Genomic DNA, 20756 nt, shown 5'->3' on the forward strand with positions numbered 1-20756 from the left:
CATGTCCCAGCCTTCAGCATCAACACCCACCTCGTTGGAGCTGGAGTTGTGTGCTGGTGTAGTGTGAGGCTCCATCTCCTCCCTGGGTGTGAACTGAAGGCTGTTGCTGGGGAGAGGACAGTGTCCCACAGGAGCACTCGCAATAGTCGCTGACATCTGCAACTTGGGTCTCCAGGAGCCCTGTGGGAGCGAGGCAGCTGGAGCCCATGAGAGGAAGGGGCTGGGTGAGAGGACCTGTGACTGGTGGGCAGGTACACTGTCTAAGAGGACAATCGACCTGCAGATCCAGTGGCCGGTGCTGCCGCATCAGCTGATCTCTTACGAGAAAGCAGGTGTATCAGTTTTCCAGGACTGTTACAACAAAGTTTCACAAACTGGGTGGCTTAAAAACCAGAATTGAGGCCAGGCACGGTGGCTCACACCTGTAATCCCAATGCTTTGGGAGGCCGAGGTGGGTGGATCACGAGGTCAGGAGATCGAGACCATCTTGGCTAACATGGTGAAATCCTGTCTACTGAAAATACAAAAAAATTAGCCGGGCGTGGTGGCGGGCTCCTGTAGTCCCAGCTACTCAGGAGGCTGAGGCAGGAGAATGGCGTGAACCCGGGAGGCAGAGCTTGCAGTGAGCGGAGACTCCTCCACTGCACTCCAGGCTGGGCGACAGAGCAAGACTCCAACTCAATAAATAAATAAATAAATAAATAATTTTTTTTAAAAAACCGCCAGCATTGAGCTTGAATTCCAAGATCAACAAGATCAAGGTGCTGGCAGTATTGGTTCCTTCTGAGGGTGTGAGGATCTTTTCTGGGCCTCTCTCTGTATGGCATCTTCATCTTCACATGCTCTTGCCCCTGTATTCACCCCTGCCCAGATTTGCCATTTATTTATTTATTTATTTCTGAGACACAGTCTTGCTTTGTCATTGAGGCTGGAGTGCAGTGGTGCAATCATAGCTCACTGCCACCTCGACCCTCCAGATTCAAGCGATTCTCCTGCTTCAGCCTCTCAACAGTAACTGGGACTACTGGCTCTTTTTTTTTTTTTTTTTTTTTTTTTGGTAGAGACATGGTCTCACTATATTGCCCAGGCTGGTCTTGAATTCCTGAGCTCAAGAGGTCCTCCTGTGTTGGCCTCCCAAAGTGCTGGGATTACAGGCGTGAGCCCCCGCACCCTGTCAGATTTCCCGTTTTTATAAGGAAATCAGTTCTATTGGATCAGGATTCGCCCATCTCGTTTTAACTTGATTACCTCCGTGAAGACCCTGCCTCCAACTAAGGTCACATTCTGAGCTACTAGGGATTAGGACTTCAATGTGACTTTGGAATTCCTAGCAACAGGAATTCAGAAGGAAGCTCTCGGCCATGGGGAGCTCTCACTTAAAGCTTAAAGCTCTCGTAGACAGGGGCTGAGGCTTGATCCATCCAAGGGTCCTTGCTGTCCTCAGACAATGCTGGCAGCTTCACAACCAGTCCTCCGCAGGACTGCGGCTTGCTCAAAATGCAAGTTCAAGGGCCCCACCTTGCACCTGTGGAATCAGAAATTCTGGAGGCCCAGTTATCTGCATTTTGTATGTTTATTTATTTTACAGACAGAGTGTCACTGTGTCACCCAGGCTGGAGTGCAGTGGTGCCATCATAGGTCACTGCAGCCTTGAATTCCTGGCCTCAAGTAATCCTCCCGTCTCAACCTCGTAAACTACTAGGATTATAAGTGTGTTCCACCACACCCAGCCTCATCTGCATTTTATTTTTATTTATTTATTTATTTGATTTTTTTTGAGACAGAGTCTCATTCTGTCACACAAGCTAGAGTGCAGTGGCATGGTCTTGGCTCACCACAGCCTCTGCCTCCCAGGTTCAAGCAATTCTTATGCCTCAGTCTCCCGAGTAGCTGGGACTACACGTGTGTACCACCACCACCACATCCAGCTAATTTTTGCATTTTTAGTAGAGGCGGGCTTTCACCGTGTTGGTCAGGCTGGTCTCGAACTCCTGGCCTCAAGTGATCCTCCAGCCTCAGCTTCCTAAAGTGCTGGGATTACAGGCTTGAGCCACTGCACCTGGCCCCATCTGCATTTTTACAGGCCCTCCAGGAGATTTTGAGCACGCTGAAGTTTGAGTATCTCTGCTTTATATGTTCTCCCGTCTCTCTAGGATCACCCCAGAGAACTGCTTGCTCGGGAGAGAAGAGCACCCCATGTCATTAAGTGTAATTCCTGATTTCAGGTTTCCCACCTACCAGGAGGGAGGCCTCCACCATCCCCTGTCAATATGAATCCTTTACATTGAGGAAGCATTGGACAGTTTCCAAAGCAATTTCACACTCATCCCCTTTGCTGAGCAACTCTAGAGCCAGATAAGCTAAGTCCTGTACAGATGCTTCTGTGTTTTTTTTGTTTTTTGTTTTTGTTTTTGTTTTTGTTTTGAGATGGAGTCTCGTTCTGTCACCCAGGCTGGAGTGCAGTGGCATGATCTTGGCTCAGTGCAACCTCTGCCTCCCAGGTTCAAGTGATTCTCCTGCCTCAGCCTCCTGAGTAGCTGAGATTATTTTTAGGTGTGCGCCAACACGCCCGGCTAATTTTTGTGTTTTCAGTAGAGATGGGGTTTCACCAATGTGGCCAGGCTGGTCTCAAACTCCTGACCTCAGGTGATCCACCTGCCTCAGCCTCCCAAAGTGCTGGGATTACAGGCGTGAGACACTGCACCCAGGGCTTCTGTTCTTTTAAAGGTAAGGAGAGGCCAGGCATGGCGGATCACACCTGTAGTCCCAGCATTTTGGGAGGCTGAAGTGGGAGGATCATTTGAGGCCATGAGTTTGAGACCCACCTGGACAACACAGCCAGATCCACATCTCTACACAAAATACAAAACTTTAGCGGGGTGTGGTGATAGGCACCTGTGGTCCCAGCTACTCAGGAGGCAGAGGTGGGAGGATTGCTTGAGCCCAGGAGGTCAAGGCTGCAGTGAGCCATGATCACACCACTACACTTCAACCTGGGCTATGGAGCAAGACCCAGACTAAAAAAATAAAATAAAAAATACGGATGAGGAGGTGGAGCTCCGGATACGAAGAAGATGCATGCATGATGTTATAGCTAATAAGAAGCCAAGCTCACCACAACTCCCCTCTCCCTACCCCTCAGTCTTCATTCAGGAAACCTCCCCTCCCAGAGGACAAGCCTCCGTGGATTCCAAAGCGAAGGCAGACGTTGGTGGTGTACCGGGACTCATCTGGCTCCCAGCTGGGCTTAGTTTGGCTCACAGAATGTTAATGTAAAAAGACAAATTCCTTTGCTCAGTTGCCAATACTGTAAAAGCAAGAAATCGCAAATAAAAATAGGAATTCCCACCTTCTCTTGACGAAATCAGAAGCTCTAGCCAGGTTTGCCTGCCTTGAGCGCGGCGGCCGTGTCTTGGAGCCCTCTCCCGCCAAGCCTGGGCCTTCCCACTCTCTGCCCACACCCAACATTGAGGCTGAATGACCAATGCCCTTTACCATCAAGTGAGAGCTGTTGCTTCCTAGGAGCTAAGAAGACGGTGAAATACAGCTCCTATCTCTGTTTCTATCAAATGTGGGTGGGCTGGGCACGGTGGCTCACGCCTGTAATCACAACACTTTGAGTGGCCGAGGCGGGTGGATCACTTGAGGTTAGGCGTTTAAGACCAGCTTGGCCAACATGGTGAAACCCCGTCTCTACTCAAAATATGAAAATTAGCCAGGCAAGGTGGCGGGCGCCTGTAGTCCCAGCTGTTCAGGAGGCCGAGGCAGGAGAACCACTTGAAACTGGGAGGTGGAGGTTGCAGTGAGCCGAGATCGCACCACTGCACTCCAGCCTGGGCGACAGAGTGAGACCCTGTCTCAAAAATAAACAAATAAATAAATAATAGAAATATTTTCCCAGTTTCAGTTTCTAATACATCAGGCAACTAGAGATATAGCCCACTTCAACAAGAGCTTTTTGGAGTCCTCAATAATTTCTCAGAATGTAAAGGGGTCCTAAGACCGAAAGGTGTGAGGGCCACGGCCTTCAGAGGCCATCCAGGTGTAGTGAATGAGCGAGATACAGGGGATTGTTACATGAGAGCATCTTAAGTTGTATTCTTTCAGGAAGGGCGCACTTTGCACGTGAAACATATAGGAATATGGTTCACCTCCACAAGACACTGAGTTCCTGCCCATTCTTTTTTTCCTTTCTTTCTTTCTTTTTTTTCTTTTTTCTTTTTTTTTTTTGAGACAGGGTCTCACTCCATCACCCAGGCTAAAGTGCAGCAGTGCTATCTTGGCTCACTGTAACCTCCACCTCCAGGGTTCAAGTGATTCTCTTGCCTCAGCCTCCTGACTAGCTGGGATTATAGGCACATGCCACCATGCCTGGCTAATTTTTGTAGAGATGGTGTTTCACCATGTTGGCCAGGCTGGTCTTGAACTCCTGACCTCAAGTGATCCACCTGCCTCAGCCACCCAAAGTGCTGTAGGCATGAATCACTGTCCCTGTCTCCTCCCATTCTTAAAAGCTGTATCACTCTCATTTTGGTTGCCCGACTTTTTTCTTTTTTGACACCGAGTCTTCTTCTGGAACTCCCAGTCTTTAACGATCCTCCCACCTCAGCCTCCTGAGTAGCTGGGACCATGTAACCGCATTGGGCTAGAAACTGGGACATTTAAAAGCATGAGATACACCAGCACACAATCCATTAGCCATCTGGTGATGATGCCATCAGGTGTCACGGAGCCTCCTGGAAACTCCATTGTATACTCATGAGAGAACCACGGTGAAAAAGGCAAATAAACATCTTTGTAGGCCGGGCGTGGTGGCTCACGCTTGTAATCTCAGCACTTTGGGAGACTGAGATGGGTGGATCACTTGAGGTCAGGAGTTCAAGACCAGCCTGGACAACATGGCAAAATCCCATCTCTACTAAAAATACAAAAATTAGCCGGGCTTGGTGGCGCGTGCCTGTAGTCCCAGCTATTCAGGAGGCCGAGGCAGGGGAATCGCTTGAACCCAGGAGGTGGAGGTTGCAGTGAGCCAAGATCGTGCCACTGCACTCCAGCCTGGGTGACAGAGACTCTGCCTCCAAAAAAAAAAAAAAAAAAAAAAAAAAATGTCTTAGTAGTTTCCACCTTCAGGAGCCCTACAAAAGGAGTCCCTGGATCTTACTTTGAGAACCTTTACAGCAGTGTCCACTGTTTTGGCTTCCCTGAGCCACACTGGAAGAAGAATTGTCTTGGGCCACATGTAAAACACACTAACACTGATGACAGCTGATGAGAAAAACAAAAAAAAAGTCACAAAAACTTATCATACTGCCTTAAGAAAGTTTACGAATTTGTGTTAGGTGCATTCAAAGCCATCCTGGGCTGCATGTGGCCCACGGGTGGGACAAGCTTGCCTTATAGGCACTGATTTCTACGGCTGTTTTAGGAAGATCTCAAGGAGAGGAAACATTAAGTTTCATCCCCGGTTATTGCAACATGAAGGGGGAGAACAGAAACGAATTTTCTTCACCAACTTTCCTGGCAATTTCCAGGACACACCAGCCCCACATGACCCAGCAAGCACTGGCGCTTGCAAGGCAGGGTCAGGACAAGCTCTTAGCACAGGCCCTTGGCAGAGAGAAAGGACAACAGACACTCTGGTTTGGAAAACAAAAGAATCAGCCGTTTTATTCCAAGACCTGTGTTCTGGGGCAGCAGGAATAAATAAGGAAGGAAGGGGATGGGGGCAGGGCAGGAAGGTTCTACGTCCTGCAGCACATCCCACACTTTGATCGATGACAGCAGCCGCAGCAGAAAATGCAGATGGGGAAGTGGGTGTCTCGCCTCCTTCGCCTCTGGAGCATGGGCTGTGAGAAGGAAGGGAGTGTGAGCAGGGAACCGACCTGGGCACGCGGAGGGAGCAGGGGGCTGGGAAGGGCGTCACTGGTGTGCTCACCGTCCAGCTGGCCCTGGCTCCAGCTCTGTCCTGAGGTTGCAGCTCTGCAAGTTGTCCCGTCTGTGAAAGCAGAAGGGGGCGTTGAGGATGGCAGGGGGCCCAGCGGACCTCTGAGACTGGCTCCCAGCAACCTGCTCCTCTCCAAGTGGTTTAAACCCAGAGCTCAGTTGGACTCCTAGGAGGGACCTTGCTTTCTTGCTTCTGCTCACCTTCCCATGGGCGGCTCTTCCTAAAAAAAAAACCTCCCAGATCCGCCTCCTCCTCTTTCCACAGCTCCTACTCTTCTTTGGGACATCATCTTCCCTTGCCTGGATGACAGTACCAGCCTCCTAACACATCTCCCTGCATTCTTGCCCCTCAATCCATTTGCCACATAGCAGAGTCACTTTTTTTGTTTGTTTTTTAGACAGAGTCTCCCTCTGTCGCTCAGACTGAAGTGCAGTGGCACAGTCATAGCTCCCTGCAGCCTCGACCTCCTATGCTCAAGCGATGCTCTCACCTCAGCCTCCTGAGTAGCTGGGACAGCAGGTGCACGCCACCACACCCGGCTAATTTTTAAATTTTGTGTAGAGATGGAGTCTGGTTGTGTTGCCGAAGCTGGTCTCGAACTCCTGGGCTCAAGTGATCTTCCTACCTTGGCCTCCTGAAACTCTGGGATTACAGGCGTGAGCCATGGTGCCCGACTGGCAGACTAATTTTTTAAAAAACGTGGCCAGTGAGATTGTGGTTTTCTCCATTTAAAAAACCTATAGGAGGCTGGGCACAGTGGCTCACGCCTGTGATCCTAGCACTTTGGGAAGCCGAGATGGGAGGATCACCTGAGTTCAGGAGTTCAAGACCAGTCTGGCCAACATGGTGAAACCCTGTCTCTACTAAAAGTACAAAAATTAGCTGGGCGTGGTGGCGGGTGCCTGTAATCCCAGCTACTTGGGGGGCTGAGGCAGAAGAATTGCTTGAACACGGTAGTTGGAGGTTGCAGTGAGCCCAGATGATGCCATTGCATGCCTGCCTGAAAGACATAGCAAGACCCCGTCTCAGGAAAAAAAAAAAAAAAAAAAGCGTATGGGGGCTTCCTCTTTACTCCAAGGAAAAGTCAGCGTCTGTACGGTTGCCCACAAGACTTTGGGACTCTGCCCACCCCCACCCCTCGGCCTTATCCCCAAGTCCCACCGTCTCCTCTTGCTCAGCCTGACCCTGGGCTATGCCAGTTCGTCCTCTCCTCGGATCTCTGCTGCCTCCATCTCTCACCCTCCAAGACGAAGGCCAACTGTCACTTTCTCATGAAACATTTGCTTGACTGCCAGCCCCTTGACCGTGCCGTGGGCCCGCCACCCGTGGCATGTGCCTGGTGTCCCAGCTATTTGGGATGCTGAGGTGGGAGGATTGCTTGAGCACAGGAGGTCGAGGCTGCAGGGAGCTATGACTGCATCACTGCATTCCAGCCTCAGCAACAGAGCATGACCCTGTCTCTAAAAAACAAACCAAAAAAGTGACTTTACTGTGTGGCGAATGGATCACGGTCACTCTACCACCGTCTGTTATGTGATTCACGAATAGCATGTACTAGACACAATTATTTGTTCATGTTTTCATCAGTCTTTAACGAATTCCCTGACCAGGATGAGAGGTCTCCTCTCTCATCTACCTTGTTCATAGCCTTGTCCTCACTGTCTAGAATAAGACTCCACACAGCGTAAGGGCTTCGTAGATACCCACAGAATTAGGACCTTCCAATCCCTGTCACTTGGTGCTTCATCGATTTCTGTTCTTTTTTGGAGATGGAGTCTTGCTCTGTTGCCAGGCTGGAGTGCAGTGGTGCAATCTCAGCTCACTTTGCAACCTCCACCTCGCAGGTTCAAGTGATTCTCCTGTCTCAGTCTCCCGAGTAGCTGGGATTACAGGCACCTGCCACCACGCCTGGCTAACTTTTGTATTTTTAGTAGAGATGGGGTTTTACCATGCTGGCCAGGCTGGTCTCAAACTGACCTCAAGTGGTCTGGGCATGAGCCACCGTGCCTGGCCTGGTTCCTGTTCAGCTGCCAGCCCCCCTGAGCTGTCCTGAGCTCTGCTCAGTGCTTGGGTGTCTCTAGTGCCCTAGGCTGGGGCCTGGCTCTCCCATCCCTGCTGCCCTTCTAAGGACCCAGGCCACTGGGCTCTCACCTGTTGTGGGAAAACGGAGCCACTGGTCAGGCTGGTGAGGAGGAGAAGGAGGAGGAGGCAAGTGGCCCAGATCTGGGAGCTCAGTGCCATCGTGTCGTCTGTCTGGCTGTCCCACTGCTAGGTCTTGAGCTTGCTCTGGTGTCTGGGACCCAGTGACAGTCGCTTTTATGGGGCCTGCCAGGGGAGGCAGTGGTCTGGGCCCCCTCCCCTTTGCTCTGACTCATTTCCAAGAAGGTGGTGGCGCCGAAAAGGCGGGAGAGATAAGCGGGAACAGAGCGACAGGGAACAGGGTTGTGTCACCCTCAGCCGGCAGAGGTGTGTTCAGGGGGTGGGGCAGACGGGGTCACAGACACACACTGCTCGCCAGTCATCTGGGGAGCCCTTTCCCCATCATGATGTCATTCTGCTGATTGAGAAAAAGTTACCCCTTTTGCTTCAGCGGTTAAGCAGTTTGATGATCTGAATCAAGGTTCCGCTCTCCTTCACCCACTTCCCTACCGCCTGCATGCACACAGGGCATGGCCAGCAGCTGCCAGGCTCCTCAGGAGTGTCCGGCATATTGGGGGAAGCATCCATTGCTTTAAGCTCTCACCACACATGCATAGGTTCTGGCAGGGAACAGTGGATAGCCCTGAGCATGGCGAGCATCAGCGTGTGCCCCTGATCCGCACGCGGTGTTTTCCCAGCGTCAGACCCTTGAGACGTGTCTCTGGTAACTGGAAAATGTTTGAGCAAACTTTTGGCCATAAATGACAGCAGTAATATGGCCCAGTGCGGTGGCTCATGCCTGTAATCCCAGCACTTTGGGAGGCTGAGGCAGGAGGATCGCTTGAGCCCAGAAGTTCAAGACTAGCCTGGGAAACGTAGGGAGACACCATCTCTACAAAAAAAAATTTTTTTAAACAAATTTAGCCAGGCGTGGTGGCACACATCTGTAGTCCCAGCTACTTGGGAGGCTGAGGCAGGAGGATCGCTTAAGCCAGGGAGGTTGAGGCTGCAGTGAGCTATGATCGTGTGACTGCATTCCAGCCTGGGTGACAGAGCGAGACCCTGTCTATAAAACATAAAATAGCAGTAATAGGAATAGCTGACATCTGCTGTCTGATGAGTACATTTTATACGATGGCACATGTGTTGACTCACTTCTGCACCAACTTAGCCTGCGCCGCCTGTTCTCCCAGCAGCACTTGCTGCCCCACCTTCAGCTCTGCTCTGTGTTCAGGGGCTGCCTTCGCGGTCACCCAACCCCAGGGTCTTGGGCTCCCCAGACCCCACTCCCTTTCAGGAGCCTCCTCCACGTTGGACACTGATTTCCTTCACTTTACAGAAAAGGCACTGAAGGCAGAGATCAGGGCATGGCCCAAGCTTGCCCAGGCAGAGGTAGAGCTGGGATTCTGACCTGGACAGCCTGAACCCAGGGCCTCTGCTCTTACCCACCAGGCTTCCCCATCTCCCCTAAAACACAGCAGGGTACAGTGGCATGCTAGAACTGGCTCAACAGAGCAGACCGTGCACATCTCGAAACTCTGCATTCACTGACATCATGCCGGTACCCTGAAATCAGCAGTGGTGGGAGTGTTGACACCAGGAAATGGGCAAACCCTACAAGCCAGGGACATTTTTGGGGAGCCGGTTCCTTAGGACACCACTAGCTGGGGGATGAACCCAGGCGGCCTGACTGCAGTGCCTTCATTCCTTTCCACTACCAGGCCCAGCTCAGGGTGCACACGGCCCAGGGGATCCACAAACCTTGGTTCCAGATGGGCCCTTGGACATTTTGCCACTTTGCCTTTCATTCCAGGGCCATCCAGTGTCAGCCCAGTCACCAGAGCCTGGGGATGTTGCTGTCGAGGAGTGAACACTTCTTCCTGACTGCTGAACTGCTGCCAAGGCCCACTCAGGCACAGAAATGGACAGGCCCTGCCATCTGCCTCCTCATCCACACCACGTGGGAGGTTCCTCTTGTCACAGCTTGGGGAACAAAGCGAGACCCCATCGGTACAAAAACCTGGCTGTGGTGCTATGCACCTGTAGTTGGTCAAAGCTCCAGTGAGCCGTGATCGTGCGCCATTGCGCTCTAGCCTGGGTGACAGAGTGAGACCCTGTCTCTAAAAACTAAACGAATAAAGATGGCCTCAGATGGGAATAGCTAGGAAAAGGAGACAGGACTCTTGAGGCAAGAGACGATTCGGGGGAGGACATTTGGGAGGAAAGGCAGAGCATGCAGCTCCACAAGGTGAGCAGAGTGGCAGGCCCAGCTCCTGGGAGTGGATGGAGTTGAAGGGGAGTGCAGGATGCGGCAGGGTCCAGTGAATAGGGGCGTGCTCACCCGGGGACTCGGCAGCAGCCCCCAGCCCTACCAGGCATCACTGCATCTCAGCTCAGGGCAAGTTTCATCATCAGCAGGGGCAGGGGTCACAGCACAGGCGCCAGAGCCTCGGTGCAAGGCGACAGGCTGACGGGCCAAGCTTGGCGCCCTGGCCATCTGCCCTTCCTGGGGGTGAGGGGCTCAAGGCCGGGCCCCACTATTGGCTGGTGCAGAGGGGAGGGCTTCAGCCCAGCAGAGCAGGGCCAGGGGCTGGTTGTGTTTTCAGAACTGCTGACACAGAGACCCCCGCCTCTCCTCCAACATGGGACATGTCCTTGACCCCAGCTCCCCACACCCTCATGCATGCCTGGGGCCTCAAAGGGGACATTCATTCCTTAATTCCTTCATCCATCCAACCAACCACTGGGTACCAGGTGGTGCAGCTGGCAGGGACTGCACACAGCCATGTGCACAACGGCGGAACCATGCCGCGTGGAGCTCTGTAGACCCCAGGCCCCTCCCCGTTCCCGAGATGGACAGACACACAAGCAGACAAGGCGGGGGCCACATGGGGCCAGTTTATTGCAGTTAAATACCTCTCTCTCTCTATTTTTTTTGTCAATTTTTCCATAAAGAAAATTAAAACACACACACACACACCCAAAGGGGAGCAGGGACCCAGAAACAAGAGGTGGGGTGGGACGTGGCCTCCCTGCATAGGTCCAGGCCCCGGGTGGCCCCCCAAAGGCTCCCCTCCTTCCCATCAGCACCCTGTCTCAGTACCTCCAGAGAGCAGGAGGCAGCGGGACGTGGAAGGGCCTCTGTCCCTCTCCCTCTTGCCTCCAGGTGAGACCACTAGAAGTGCCGGGGCTTAGTGAGGGCCGGGAGAAGGGCGACAGACAGATGGATGGGGAGGGAGGATACCGTTTCCAAGTGGAGGAGGGCGGTGGGCACTGTATCCACAGAAATCCATTATTTCTCCCCGTTTTTTGTTAAAAATCTACTATAAAAAAACGCAGCTGGGGGAGGGGCGTGTGTCCCTCTCTGTGCTAAGGGCTGGGGAAAGGGGCAGCAGAGGCCGGCGTGGGCGGCGGCGGCTGCGCGGTGGTGGCGGGCGTCACTGCCGGGTGCTCTCGCCCACCATCTCCAGGTTGTGCTGCTGCAGCTGGGCTCGAAGCAGGGCGTTCTCATTCTTCAGCTCCTCGATCTGGCGGACACGACGGAGGACAAGGGAGCTGAGGGCCAGCGCCTTGCATGTGGGGCTCCTGGGCCCCGACCCGCTCCAGGCCCTGCACCCACCTGCTGCCTCAGGAGCTCGTTGTCCATCTGCAGCCGCTCGGCCTCTTTGAAAGTCTCTTGCATGCGCTGGTTGGTCTGGCGCAACTCCCGGATGTAATCGCAGGCCTTGGACAGGATCCCTCCTTTACTCTGGGGGGCGAGGGGACCAGGAGCCTTAGGGCGGGCACCACCCACTGGCCTCCACCCCGGGGAAGACTCCCGAGCCCCATGGCAGTTGGACTTTCTGCATGCAAGGGTTGGGGGCCAGGCCCACCGCAGCCACTAAGGGTCCGGGATGCTCACCGCTCCCGTCTTGCTGTTGTCTGCATTACAGTCTGGAATGATTTTCGAAAGCTGGACGATCCAGTTGTTGATCTTGTCCCTTCGCCTCCGCTCCACTGCGGGAAACAGAGCCACAGCCACGGCTTCGCTGACAGGGCTCGTGCCCGAGCGGCCGTCCTCACAGGGCAGAGGCTCAGCCCAAGGACACCCAGGTACAGCGCAGGCCCCACTGAGACCACAGCCCTGGGAAGTGAGGGGCCGCACCCTGAGCCCAGCCGGCCCCCACCCCAGCTTCTCAAGAGGAACAAAGAAACCTGGGCCCTCCAGTGGCACACACGCTTTTAGGACGGGCGTCAAACGTCAGGCACTTTGAGTTCGTTTTACGGGCCTGCCCCGTCACACTTGTACAAATTTGAATCGACAGTTACGAATAAGGAAATATCTCATGGTAATTGGCGTCACTGGCTTCTTTTGAGACATGGAGCTCTGGTCACAGTGGGCACGTACTGGGAGGCAGGGATGGGCAGAGCCGCCCTTCGCAGGACTAGTGCCCCTCTCTGGCTCCCATGGCCCCTGCACTGGATTCTCCAGTCTCCCCAGAGACTCTGGGCACCGTGATTTTGTTTTTTTCCTCATCTCTAATTCCAAGTCTGACCATGTTTCACCCCTGCTTAAAATCCTTCCACAGGGTAATGGCAGATCCCAACTGGTATTTGCAGCTCCCAGGCCTGGCCCACAAGGCCAGGAAAGACACGAACCCTATGCTGAAGGTCAGAGATGGCAACTCATAGAAGATTTTACTTAAAAAACCCAGATTTGTGATTTTACTCCATAAAACTCCACAATCTCACGCCAACTGTGTCGGCCGGGTAGCAGCTGTCCCCAGACAGAGCACAAGCCTGCCTCTGGCCACATGCCATCCTGATACGTGCCTGGGGTCTGTGTGCCACGGAGCCTGAGACCCCTGACCCAGGGCCTGCTAAAGCCAGGCTGTCCCAACCCTTCACCGCCTGCCAAGCCCCAGCACCAGGCACCGTGGGGACAGGAAAGAACGCTCAGCTACCCCCAATTCCCACCCCACGGAACCCCAGCCCCCTGCCAGGGTGGCCCATGCTGTCTGTGGCATTGGCGGTGGGGAACAAAGCCTATAGCTAGGGCAGATGCGGCAGGAAGGCCGGGGATCTTTTCAAAGCCTTGGATAATGGTGATGGGATACCAGGCTGGGGTCCAGTGAGCCTGAGAAGGAGGGGTGGGCCACAGCCTGCCCATTACCCTCACACCCGGAGATCAGCTGCTCCCCGGCCCCGCCGTTCCCTCTAGAAGGCTGGACCCACCCATCGGCAAACCCCTCTGGGCTGTGGCCGTGTGCCGCTGACTGGCCTCTACCTGCCTCCTGTGCCTCCCACTCAGGTCCGAGTGACAAACCCTCCGAATGACATGGACTCTCCTCCTCCCACCGTGACCACTCTTCCCTGGCCCCTCTTCCACCCTTGAGCTCCCTCTTTCCTCCAAAACCAATACCCGAAGATCAGAGCTCACTATGGAGCACGGTCCAGGCCCTGCACTGGGCTCAGCGAGTGCTTGCTCCCGTTACTATCACGGTGCGCCGAACCCTCCCACCAAAGACAGCCACACCTGCCTTTGGGAACTCTGGCCAAAAGCAGCAGCAGAGCTGACAGTCCAAGCCCGGAGACACCGCTCGCGCAGTCCCCAGCAGAGCGCTCCTCGCCCAGGGGTCCGTGGAGGAACTCGGCAGATGGCCTTGTTTCGGCCTCTGCCTTCCCTCAGCCCTCTCAAGGGCTGGGCGCCGGCTGCAGCTACATCCTCTCCAGCGCGCGTTTACTTCTTACACACCTACTCTCTGCCCTACTGTATGCCAGGCCCTCTGCCAGGCCGGGGTCCAGGGTGGAAGCAGCCCCACTGTGCCCCATTGGCACTCACAGCACCACTGTGGGCAGGTGGCACTAACCCCATAACATTTGTGTCACCACCGAAGACGGTACAAAGTGCCTCGGGAACACCAGGCGCTGAGCCATGGCCTCTGCACGGGAATGGGGGTGGGATGAATCCTCAGAGATCCAGGAAACATTTGGGCCGGTTCCTGAGAGAAGGGCTCTAAGGCATGCAGGTGGGAAGATCCCAGAAATGTTGGCTTGAAAACCATTTCAGGGTGTGCAGGGGCGGGAAGAGGTTGTAAAGATCGGTTGTCAAGGCCTTGCGTGGTCTGCTCGCACGTCAGGACCAGGGTGCTCTGTTCTGTAGTGAATTTCAGATCCTCCTCTAGAGGCCCAGGCCCTTGAGTCTAGGCCCTGACTTCAGCAGGTGGTGATGCTGTCCAGCCTGTGGCTTCGGAACACCATCATGGCACATTTGAAATACAGGACCAAGGCCACGTTCATTCCACAGAAGCACTTCAGTAACTCCATAGGACACTTACAATTCAGAGGCTAGGCGGGGTGGCTCACGCCTGTAATCCCAGCACTTTGGGAGGGCGGATCACATCAGGCCAGGAGTTCGAAACTAGCCTGGCCAACATGGCGAAACCCCGGCTCTACTAGAAATACAAAAATTAGCCAGGCATAGTGGTGTGCGCCTATAATCCCAGGGACTTGGGAGGCTGAGGCATGAGAATTGCTTGAACCCAACTGCACTCTAGCCTGGGTGACAGAGAGCGACTCTGTCTCAAAAAAAAGAGAGAAAATTCAGAAGCGAAACCTACCAGGACTGAAGGAAGAAATGGACAAATCCACAAACATAGTGAGAGACGTGGACATCCTTCTCAATGATTGGTAGAACAAGTAGACCAAAAAAAAAAAAAATCAGAATAGAAAACCTGAACACTTAACCAGCCTGACCTCACTGACCTGGGGGGACATTCTGCCTGACGGCAGCAGACACCTGTCCTCATCGATGCCCCAGAAGCTTCCGCCAAGCTAGGACACATTCAGGCCCGTCGGGTAAGTCTCATCAAATTTCAAGGAACTGAAATCATACAGAGTATGTTCTCTGACCATAACAGAAATTAAAAATCAGTAACAAAAAGATATCTGGAAAACCCACATATATTTGGAAATTAAGCAATCTGCCTCCAAATAACAGAAAGGTCAAAGAATAAATCACAAGGAAAATTGGAAAATATAAACTGAGTAACAAAAACACAACACATCCCAGTGGGAGGTAGCTAAAGTGATGTTGGAGTGAACTGGTAACTCTAAATGCTGTTAGGCAAAGACAAAGCTTAAGAATCATCTCAATCCCTGCTGTGAAACATAAACCCTGTAAAATAAAGATTTTAGTAGAAAATTGAAAAAAAAAAATTACCTTAAAAAGCTGGGGTTGGGGCATGCCAGGGGAGCCAAAGCACAAAACCTAGCAAACTGAATCCAAAGTGAGTAGAAGGGGCCGGGTGCAGCGGCTCACTCCTGTAATCCCGGCACTTTGGGAGGCCCAGGCAGGTGGATAACCTGAGGCCAGGAGTTCAAGATCAGCCTGGCCAACACGGTGAAACCCCATCTCTACTAAAAATACAAAAACTAGCTGGGTGTGACAGCGGGCACCTGTAGTCCCAGCTACTTGGGAGGCTGGGGCAGGAGAATCACTTGAACCCCGGAAATGGAGGTTGCAATGAGCTGAGATTGCAGCCTGTGACACAGCAAGATTCCGTTTCAAAACAAAAAAACAAACAAAACAACAAAGTGAGCAGAAGCATGAATTAGTAACATTAAGAGCAGAAAGCAATGAAACGGAAGAAGCAATCCAATCTGGCACCTAAAAGTCAGATTTCACATAGAAGTCTCGATTTCTGGCTTCTCAGAGTTTCTGACAACAGTGGCCCTAGATTCTGACAGGGCAGCAAGGGGAAGGTACTGGGCAAGGGCCACCCTTCAGGCAGGATACACGTGCCCCAGATCATTGGGGGCCCCCCACACCCTTTCCTATTTTTTTCTGAGACAGGGTCTGGGTCTGTTGCTCAGGCTGGAGTGTAAAATCAGCTCACTGCAACCTCCATCTCCCGGGCTCAAGTCACCCTCCCACCACAGGTTCCCAAGTAGCTGGGATTGTTACAGGCATGTACCACCAGGCCTGGCTAATTTTTAAATTTTTTTTGGTAGAGACAGGGTTCTGCCACATTGCCTAGGATGGTCTCAAACTCCTGGGTTCAAGTGATCCGCCTGTCTTGGCCAAAATGTAATCCCAAAAGTGCTGGGATTCCAGGTGTAAGCCACCACACCCAGCCACACACCCCTTCCTAACATGCCAAGTGCACCTCCCGCCTCAGGCCCCTGCAGGCATTTGAGTTTGTGACTGTGGGATGATCTCCTGCGGTACCAAGAAGTGGTGGGAAGGAGGGAAAAAGAAGTGAGAGAAGCGGATCTGAAACTCACCATAGAACAGAAACTTGGGGTTTGTGGCCATAAGGGAAGAAGAGGGCAGGGCTGAAAGCGGCTCTGGTCTTAAGTTTCTGGCTTGGGCAGTTGTGACAGGGGTAGCTTTTGCTGCTCTGCAAAGAGGAATGTTGCATGAGAGCCTTTGGAGAGGGGAGATGGCACATTCTGTTTTGGGCGAGTTGAGTTGGACGCATTACAGGGATGTCCGAAGACGGAAATCTTGAACGGGTAGTTCAGAATGTGGGGCTGGAGTTGCAGTGAGAGGAATGGAATGGGATGGAAACACAGTTCCTTGCATTACCAGGAGCCAGGTGGTGGGCAAAGCCTGGGAGGACATCAAGGAACAGTCCTCAACTTTTTGTGAGTCACACACTCTTCTGGAGCCAAGAAGGAAGAGGACCACCTACAAGTGGGAACGGAGTTTGGGGGATACTGACCAAGAGCTTCCAAGCCTGTCGCTGGGCCTCACACATCATACACCTGGGGCCGACGGAAGAGGGGCTGGACCTTATGAAACACCAGCAAGACTGGGCGTGGCTGCTCAGGCCTGTAGCCAAGGCTGGAGGACTGCCTGAGGCCAGAAGTTCAAGACGAGCCTGGGCAGCATAGCAAGACCTCCACTCTACAGATAAAAAAAAATGACCCCATGTGATGGCACCTGCCTGTGGTCCCAGCCACTCAAGAAGCCTGAGGTGGGAGGATTGCTTGAGCCTGGGAGGTCAAGGCTGCAGTGAGCTGTGATTGTGCCACTGTACTCCAGCCTGGGTGACAGAGTGAGACCCCCTTCTCAAAAACAAAAGAAACACTCGCAGCTAAAGCAGTTTCTCAACTTGTCCACTATGACAAATCACCTGAAGAGCTGATGGAAAACACAGATTCCCGGCACCCCCACCTACTCACTTGGAATGGGGAGAGCCCTGGAAATTTCATTGTTAACAGTGGGGCAGGAGAGGCAAAGATCACAGGAGAATCAGAGAGGGTGGAGGAAAGGAAGATTCCAGAAAGGAACAGAGGGAAGCAGGCAGCGTCAGATGCTTGGAGCCCAGACAGCAAAGGAGGCCAGTTGATGTGGCAATGGGGTCACCATGGGTGACCTGAGTGGAGCTGTTTTGGTAGAGCCATGAGCCAGACGGCCGAGGGTACTGGGAGGATGAGCAGATCGGGCAGATGCTCTGCAAGTCAGAAAGCAGACAGGACGGGGCTGGAAAAGTGGGCAGGTGACGAAGACTGCTTCACAAGGACAGAAAGTCTCAAGACTGCCTGGAGTCACATTAACCGAGGGAGAGGCAGGGGTGAGAGTGGGGTGGGAGGGTCCCGAGTCCTCTCCTCAGCCTGTGTGGCCACCTCGACTCACTGCATCCCCACCAGGTGTCGGAGGCAGCCGTGCTTCTGGCATTTCACAGAGGGGAGACAGGCACGGAGATTAAGAACCACCCTGATGCCCCACCATAGGTAAGTGGTAGCGTGGGGGCTGCTCTGGGGGCCCCTCAAACTCACTGCATCCCAAAACCAAGCTCAGATGCACCCCTTCCCTTCCAAGCATGGATGGGAGTTCAGCACGAAATCCTGACTCTCCAGCCATGGAGTCCTCCCCCCATTCCCCTCAACCCCTGCCCTGTCTCAGGCCTGACACCCGAGTGGTGTCCTATCTCCCAGCCTCTTCCCACCACCCTTGCCAGCAGCCTCCACGCACAAACCCCTCTGCTGGCTTCTCATCACCCTGGAATAAAACCACAGGAGTCCAGACAGTCACACTAGGGACTTCTTTCAAGGTCCTCCACCATCTGGCCTGGGCAGCCCCCTCCACTGCGCCGACTTCCTCTTTCCTTTCCTGAATTCTGCTCTTCTGCAGACACACCACGGCGGTCCCGGTTCAGGGCCTGGCCTGTGTCCTAGCTCTTCCCTCTGCCCAGCACTCTCCTGAGGTTCTCAACAGGCCCCTTCCCTCAGGTCCCTTCAGGACTCTGCTTCAATGTCACCTCTCGAAGAGCCCTTCAGAGCACAGTGCCATGCCGCCATCACCCACCACCTCCTTCCCCAGCTTTCCTCTCCTGCCTGTGACTGCCTGCGCTGCCTGATGCCTGCTTTGGCTGTGTATGACTCCATCTCTCCCACCAGAACACGCACAGAGAGCTGAGACCTCGTCTGGCCTATTACCTGCTGCATTGCCATATCTGAAGACGCAAAACGGGGGCTGGCCATAGTATGCACACGCGGAATGAATGCCTGAACTCAGAGAGGAACTGCTCAGAACACAACTACCTGGGCCACAGACCCCAGCCCCATGGCCACCGTTAGGACTGAGATTCAGCGCCTCACTCAGGCATTTAAGGCCTTCCTGATCTTCCTGATCTTCCCTCCTGAGGCATTCCAGATGGAACTTCTCCCACAACCAAACCAGCACCCCACAAAGTAACCTGACCCAAACTCCCCTCTCCCTGGGGAAGCCTCACCCCAGCCCACTCTCCATCAATGTCCCACGAGACCCGTGAGACATGAGCCTGCCGGCCTTCGAGCCTCCCCAACGCTCCAGGCCAGACTCCAGACCTGGCACAGGGCTTGTGCCGCTCGGCCCAGAACCCACGGGCAGTAAATATTTGTTGAATGATGGTTGTTTGGGTATAAGCACTCCCCTGGCACTTGCACGCTGCTGTGCCCACTACAGTGGCTACTGACAGGCAGGGTGGGGGCGAGGGGACAGTGTCGAAGGCCAAATGACCTGAGGTGAGACTTGGTGTTTCTGGAAAGGGCAGGATGCTCCGGCCTTAGGCAGCCAGAGGCAGAGCTTCATGTAGTTTCTGCCTCAGATGTGCTCCCTGGGGGAACAGACCTACTTCTGGAGGCCAGGCAGGCATGGGAATGAGGGACGTGAGCATGACAGCTGCCACGTGGAAAGGTCAGCTCAGGTGAGCCCGGTCAGCCCCAATTTTCAAGTGGGGCAGGCAATCCGTATGGGAACGTGAAATCCACCATCTTAGATGTGGGCCATGAATTCAAGATCACCAGCCGGGTCAACACATGGCCAGTTCCAGTTCACACTCCCTGTCCCTCTATTTCTGACACTGTACTCTCCCCTCGTTGCTCACTTTCTACCTTTACAGCGTCCAGCAAAGCCCTCTGGAGCACTTGTGGCCTGCCAGGAGTGGCTTCCCTCTCTGTCACTCCACACCCTGGGGCTGGCTGAGCCTGTGAGGGCGGTGGTCGGGGGGGACCCGGAGCCACACCTTGTCCTCACCTTCATTGTGCTGGGCTCTTCTCCTCTCATCTCGGGGTGTTCTGGTTCCATCAATTTTTCTAGAAAAGGAGGAAAAAAAAGCGGCATGTATTATCACAGATTTGTTTGTCCAAGCATTTGTTAAGTATTAGACTTAAAAATTATCTTTTTCAGGTAAATCCCTGTGCAAAAACGAGATGATACTTTATGTGCACTAAAGAAGCAGAAACAAGCAAAGAAAAAAAAATTACACCATGTGCCCGCTTCATGCTAACCGCCCAGCTTCTACTCCAGAAACCCCTCCCTTCAGTTCCAATGCCAGGCCCGCCTGGTGTCGCCTGCACATACGGAGAGTAGGGGTGTGTCCGGGGGGCGATCGTCCTCTGTGTTCCTGTCTGAAGCACATCCTGGGGCGTCATCATGACGTAGAATTGGCCTGCAGGGATAGTGGGGGTTAGTGGCAAGACAGGGTGAAGTCAGAACTGGTTGCAGGGGCTTCCCTCCCTGCTGGGCCCGCTGCCTCCCCGACCTGCCAACCTGGCTTCCTCCTCTCCTCACCTCCAGCCTGCAAGCTCTGGTCTGTGGTCTGTACGGACACAGCCGTAGTATCTCCCACACTGGACGCTGGGAAATAGGCAAATCGTGCCTCCCCGCTGACAGCCTCGGCCGCAGGGCTGCCACCATTGCTGAAGGGATTTTGGATCACAGCCTGGGGAGTAGGAGGACAGAGACTACCCTTAGCTTTCTCTGTTCCTCTATCCGGTCCCCTCATTGCTGTGCTCGGGGTTTACTGCATTCTCCGCAATTAGCAGGAGTGGGGACTCCTTCTGCGAGTAGCATTCTGTCCTGTGTCTCAGACAGCCCTGGAACATGGCAGGAGGTCAGCGATCACTTGCTGAGCCAATCCGTTTTGCACTCTAAGAAACTTTCCTCTTAGACACATCATTCCCGTTTTGCAGAAAAAAAAAATTCCAAGAGCACCGTCCCCAGGTTTCAAGGTGCACAAGAGGGAGCTGACCCCATGCAGCCTGAGGCTTGAAGGCAGCATCTCCTGGGCGACACCTGCCCCACCCCCGGGGATCCCCAAGAGCAGAGCCAGTGTCCCCTCTCCACCCCCCGTCCAGGGGTGGCAGGGCACCTACCAGCGGGAAGGGCGCTGCAGGACCTGGGGGCACAGAGGCAGCGGCGGGG

At 53.7% G+C, this 20756-nt stretch overlaps 2 protein-coding genes across 4 annotated transcripts; both read right to left on the reverse strand.

Annotated features, from left to right (window-relative positions):
• Window positions 1–5640: 5640 nt before the first annotated feature.
• Window positions 5641–10054, reverse strand: HAMP (hepcidin antimicrobial peptide). Of its 2 annotated transcripts, XM_011982259.1 has the most exons (4): window positions 9845–10054; window positions 8096–8269; window positions 5936–5995; window positions 5641–5846 (listed from the first exon to the last, which is right to left on the reverse strand). In XM_011982259.1, the coding sequence occupies exons 2-4, from the start codon at window positions 8183–8185 to the stop codon at window positions 5742–5744; spliced, it is 255 nt and encodes an 84-aa protein (XP_011837649.1). In that variant the 5' UTR covers window positions 8186–8269; window positions 9845–10054; the 3' UTR covers window positions 5641–5741. The 2 variants fall into 2 exon arrangements, with proteins under 2 accessions (XP_011837649.1, XP_011837648.1); XM_011982258.1 differs by lacking the exon at window positions 9845–10054 and having other exon boundaries at window positions 8096–8417.
• Window positions 10055–10954: 900 nt separating this feature from the next.
• USF2 (upstream transcription factor 2, c-fos interacting) lies at window positions 10955–20458 on the reverse strand. 2 transcript variants are annotated; one of them, XM_011982261.1, is made up of 6 exons: window positions 20124–20458; window positions 19914–20001; window positions 19587–19645; window positions 11985–12079; window positions 11703–11831; window positions 10955–11610 (listed from the first exon to the last, which is right to left on the reverse strand). In XM_011982261.1, the coding sequence occupies exons 1-6, from the start codon at window positions 20335–20337 to the stop codon at window positions 11521–11523; spliced, it is 675 nt and encodes a 224-aa protein (XP_011837651.1). In that variant the 5' UTR covers window positions 20338–20458; the 3' UTR covers window positions 10955–11520. The 2 variants fall into 2 exon arrangements, with proteins under 2 accessions (XP_011837651.1, XP_011837650.1); XM_011982260.1 differs by having other exon boundaries at window positions 10955–11831.
• Between the last annotated feature and the right edge of the window lie 298 nt (window positions 20459–20756).

The sequence above is a fragment of the Mandrillus leucophaeus genome, unplaced genomic scaffold, assembly GCF_000951045.1.
Source record: "Mandrillus leucophaeus isolate KB7577 unplaced genomic scaffold, Mleu.le_1.0 Scaffold238, whole genome shotgun sequence".
Lineage (NCBI taxonomy): Eukaryota > Metazoa > Chordata > Mammalia > Primates > Cercopithecidae > Mandrillus > Mandrillus leucophaeus.

What these genes read in the sequence shown, in the direction of transcription:
- HAMP (XM_011982259.1), bottom strand. Translation starts at nt 8,185, where the DNA reads ATGGCACTGAGCTCCCAGATCTGGGCCACTTGCCTCCTCCTCCTTCTC. An exon ending in GCTCCGTTTTCCCACAACAG is followed by an intron (nt 5,996 to 8,095) that starts GTGAGAGCCCAG and finishes CTGCTTTCACAG; the next exon opens with ACGGGACAACTTGCAGAGCT. An exon ending in GAGCCAGGGCCAGCTGGACG is followed by an intron (nt 5,847 to 5,935) that starts GTGAGCACACCA and finishes TCCTTCTCACAG; the next exon opens with CCCATGCTCCAGAGGCGAAG.
- USF2 (XM_011982260.1), bottom strand. Translation starts at nt 20,337, where the DNA reads ATGAGGGGACCGGATAGAGGAACAGAGAAAGCTAAGGGTAGTCTCTGT. An exon ending in CCAGAGCTTGCAGGCTGGAG is followed by an intron (nt 20,002 to 20,123) that starts GTGAGGAGAGGA and finishes CTATCCCTGCAG; the next exon opens with GCCAATTCTACGTCATGATG. An exon ending in ACAACAGCAAGACGGGAGCG is followed by an intron (nt 11,832 to 11,984) that starts GTGAGCATCCCG and finishes CTCGCCCCCCAG; the next exon opens with AGTAAAGGAGGGATCCTGTC.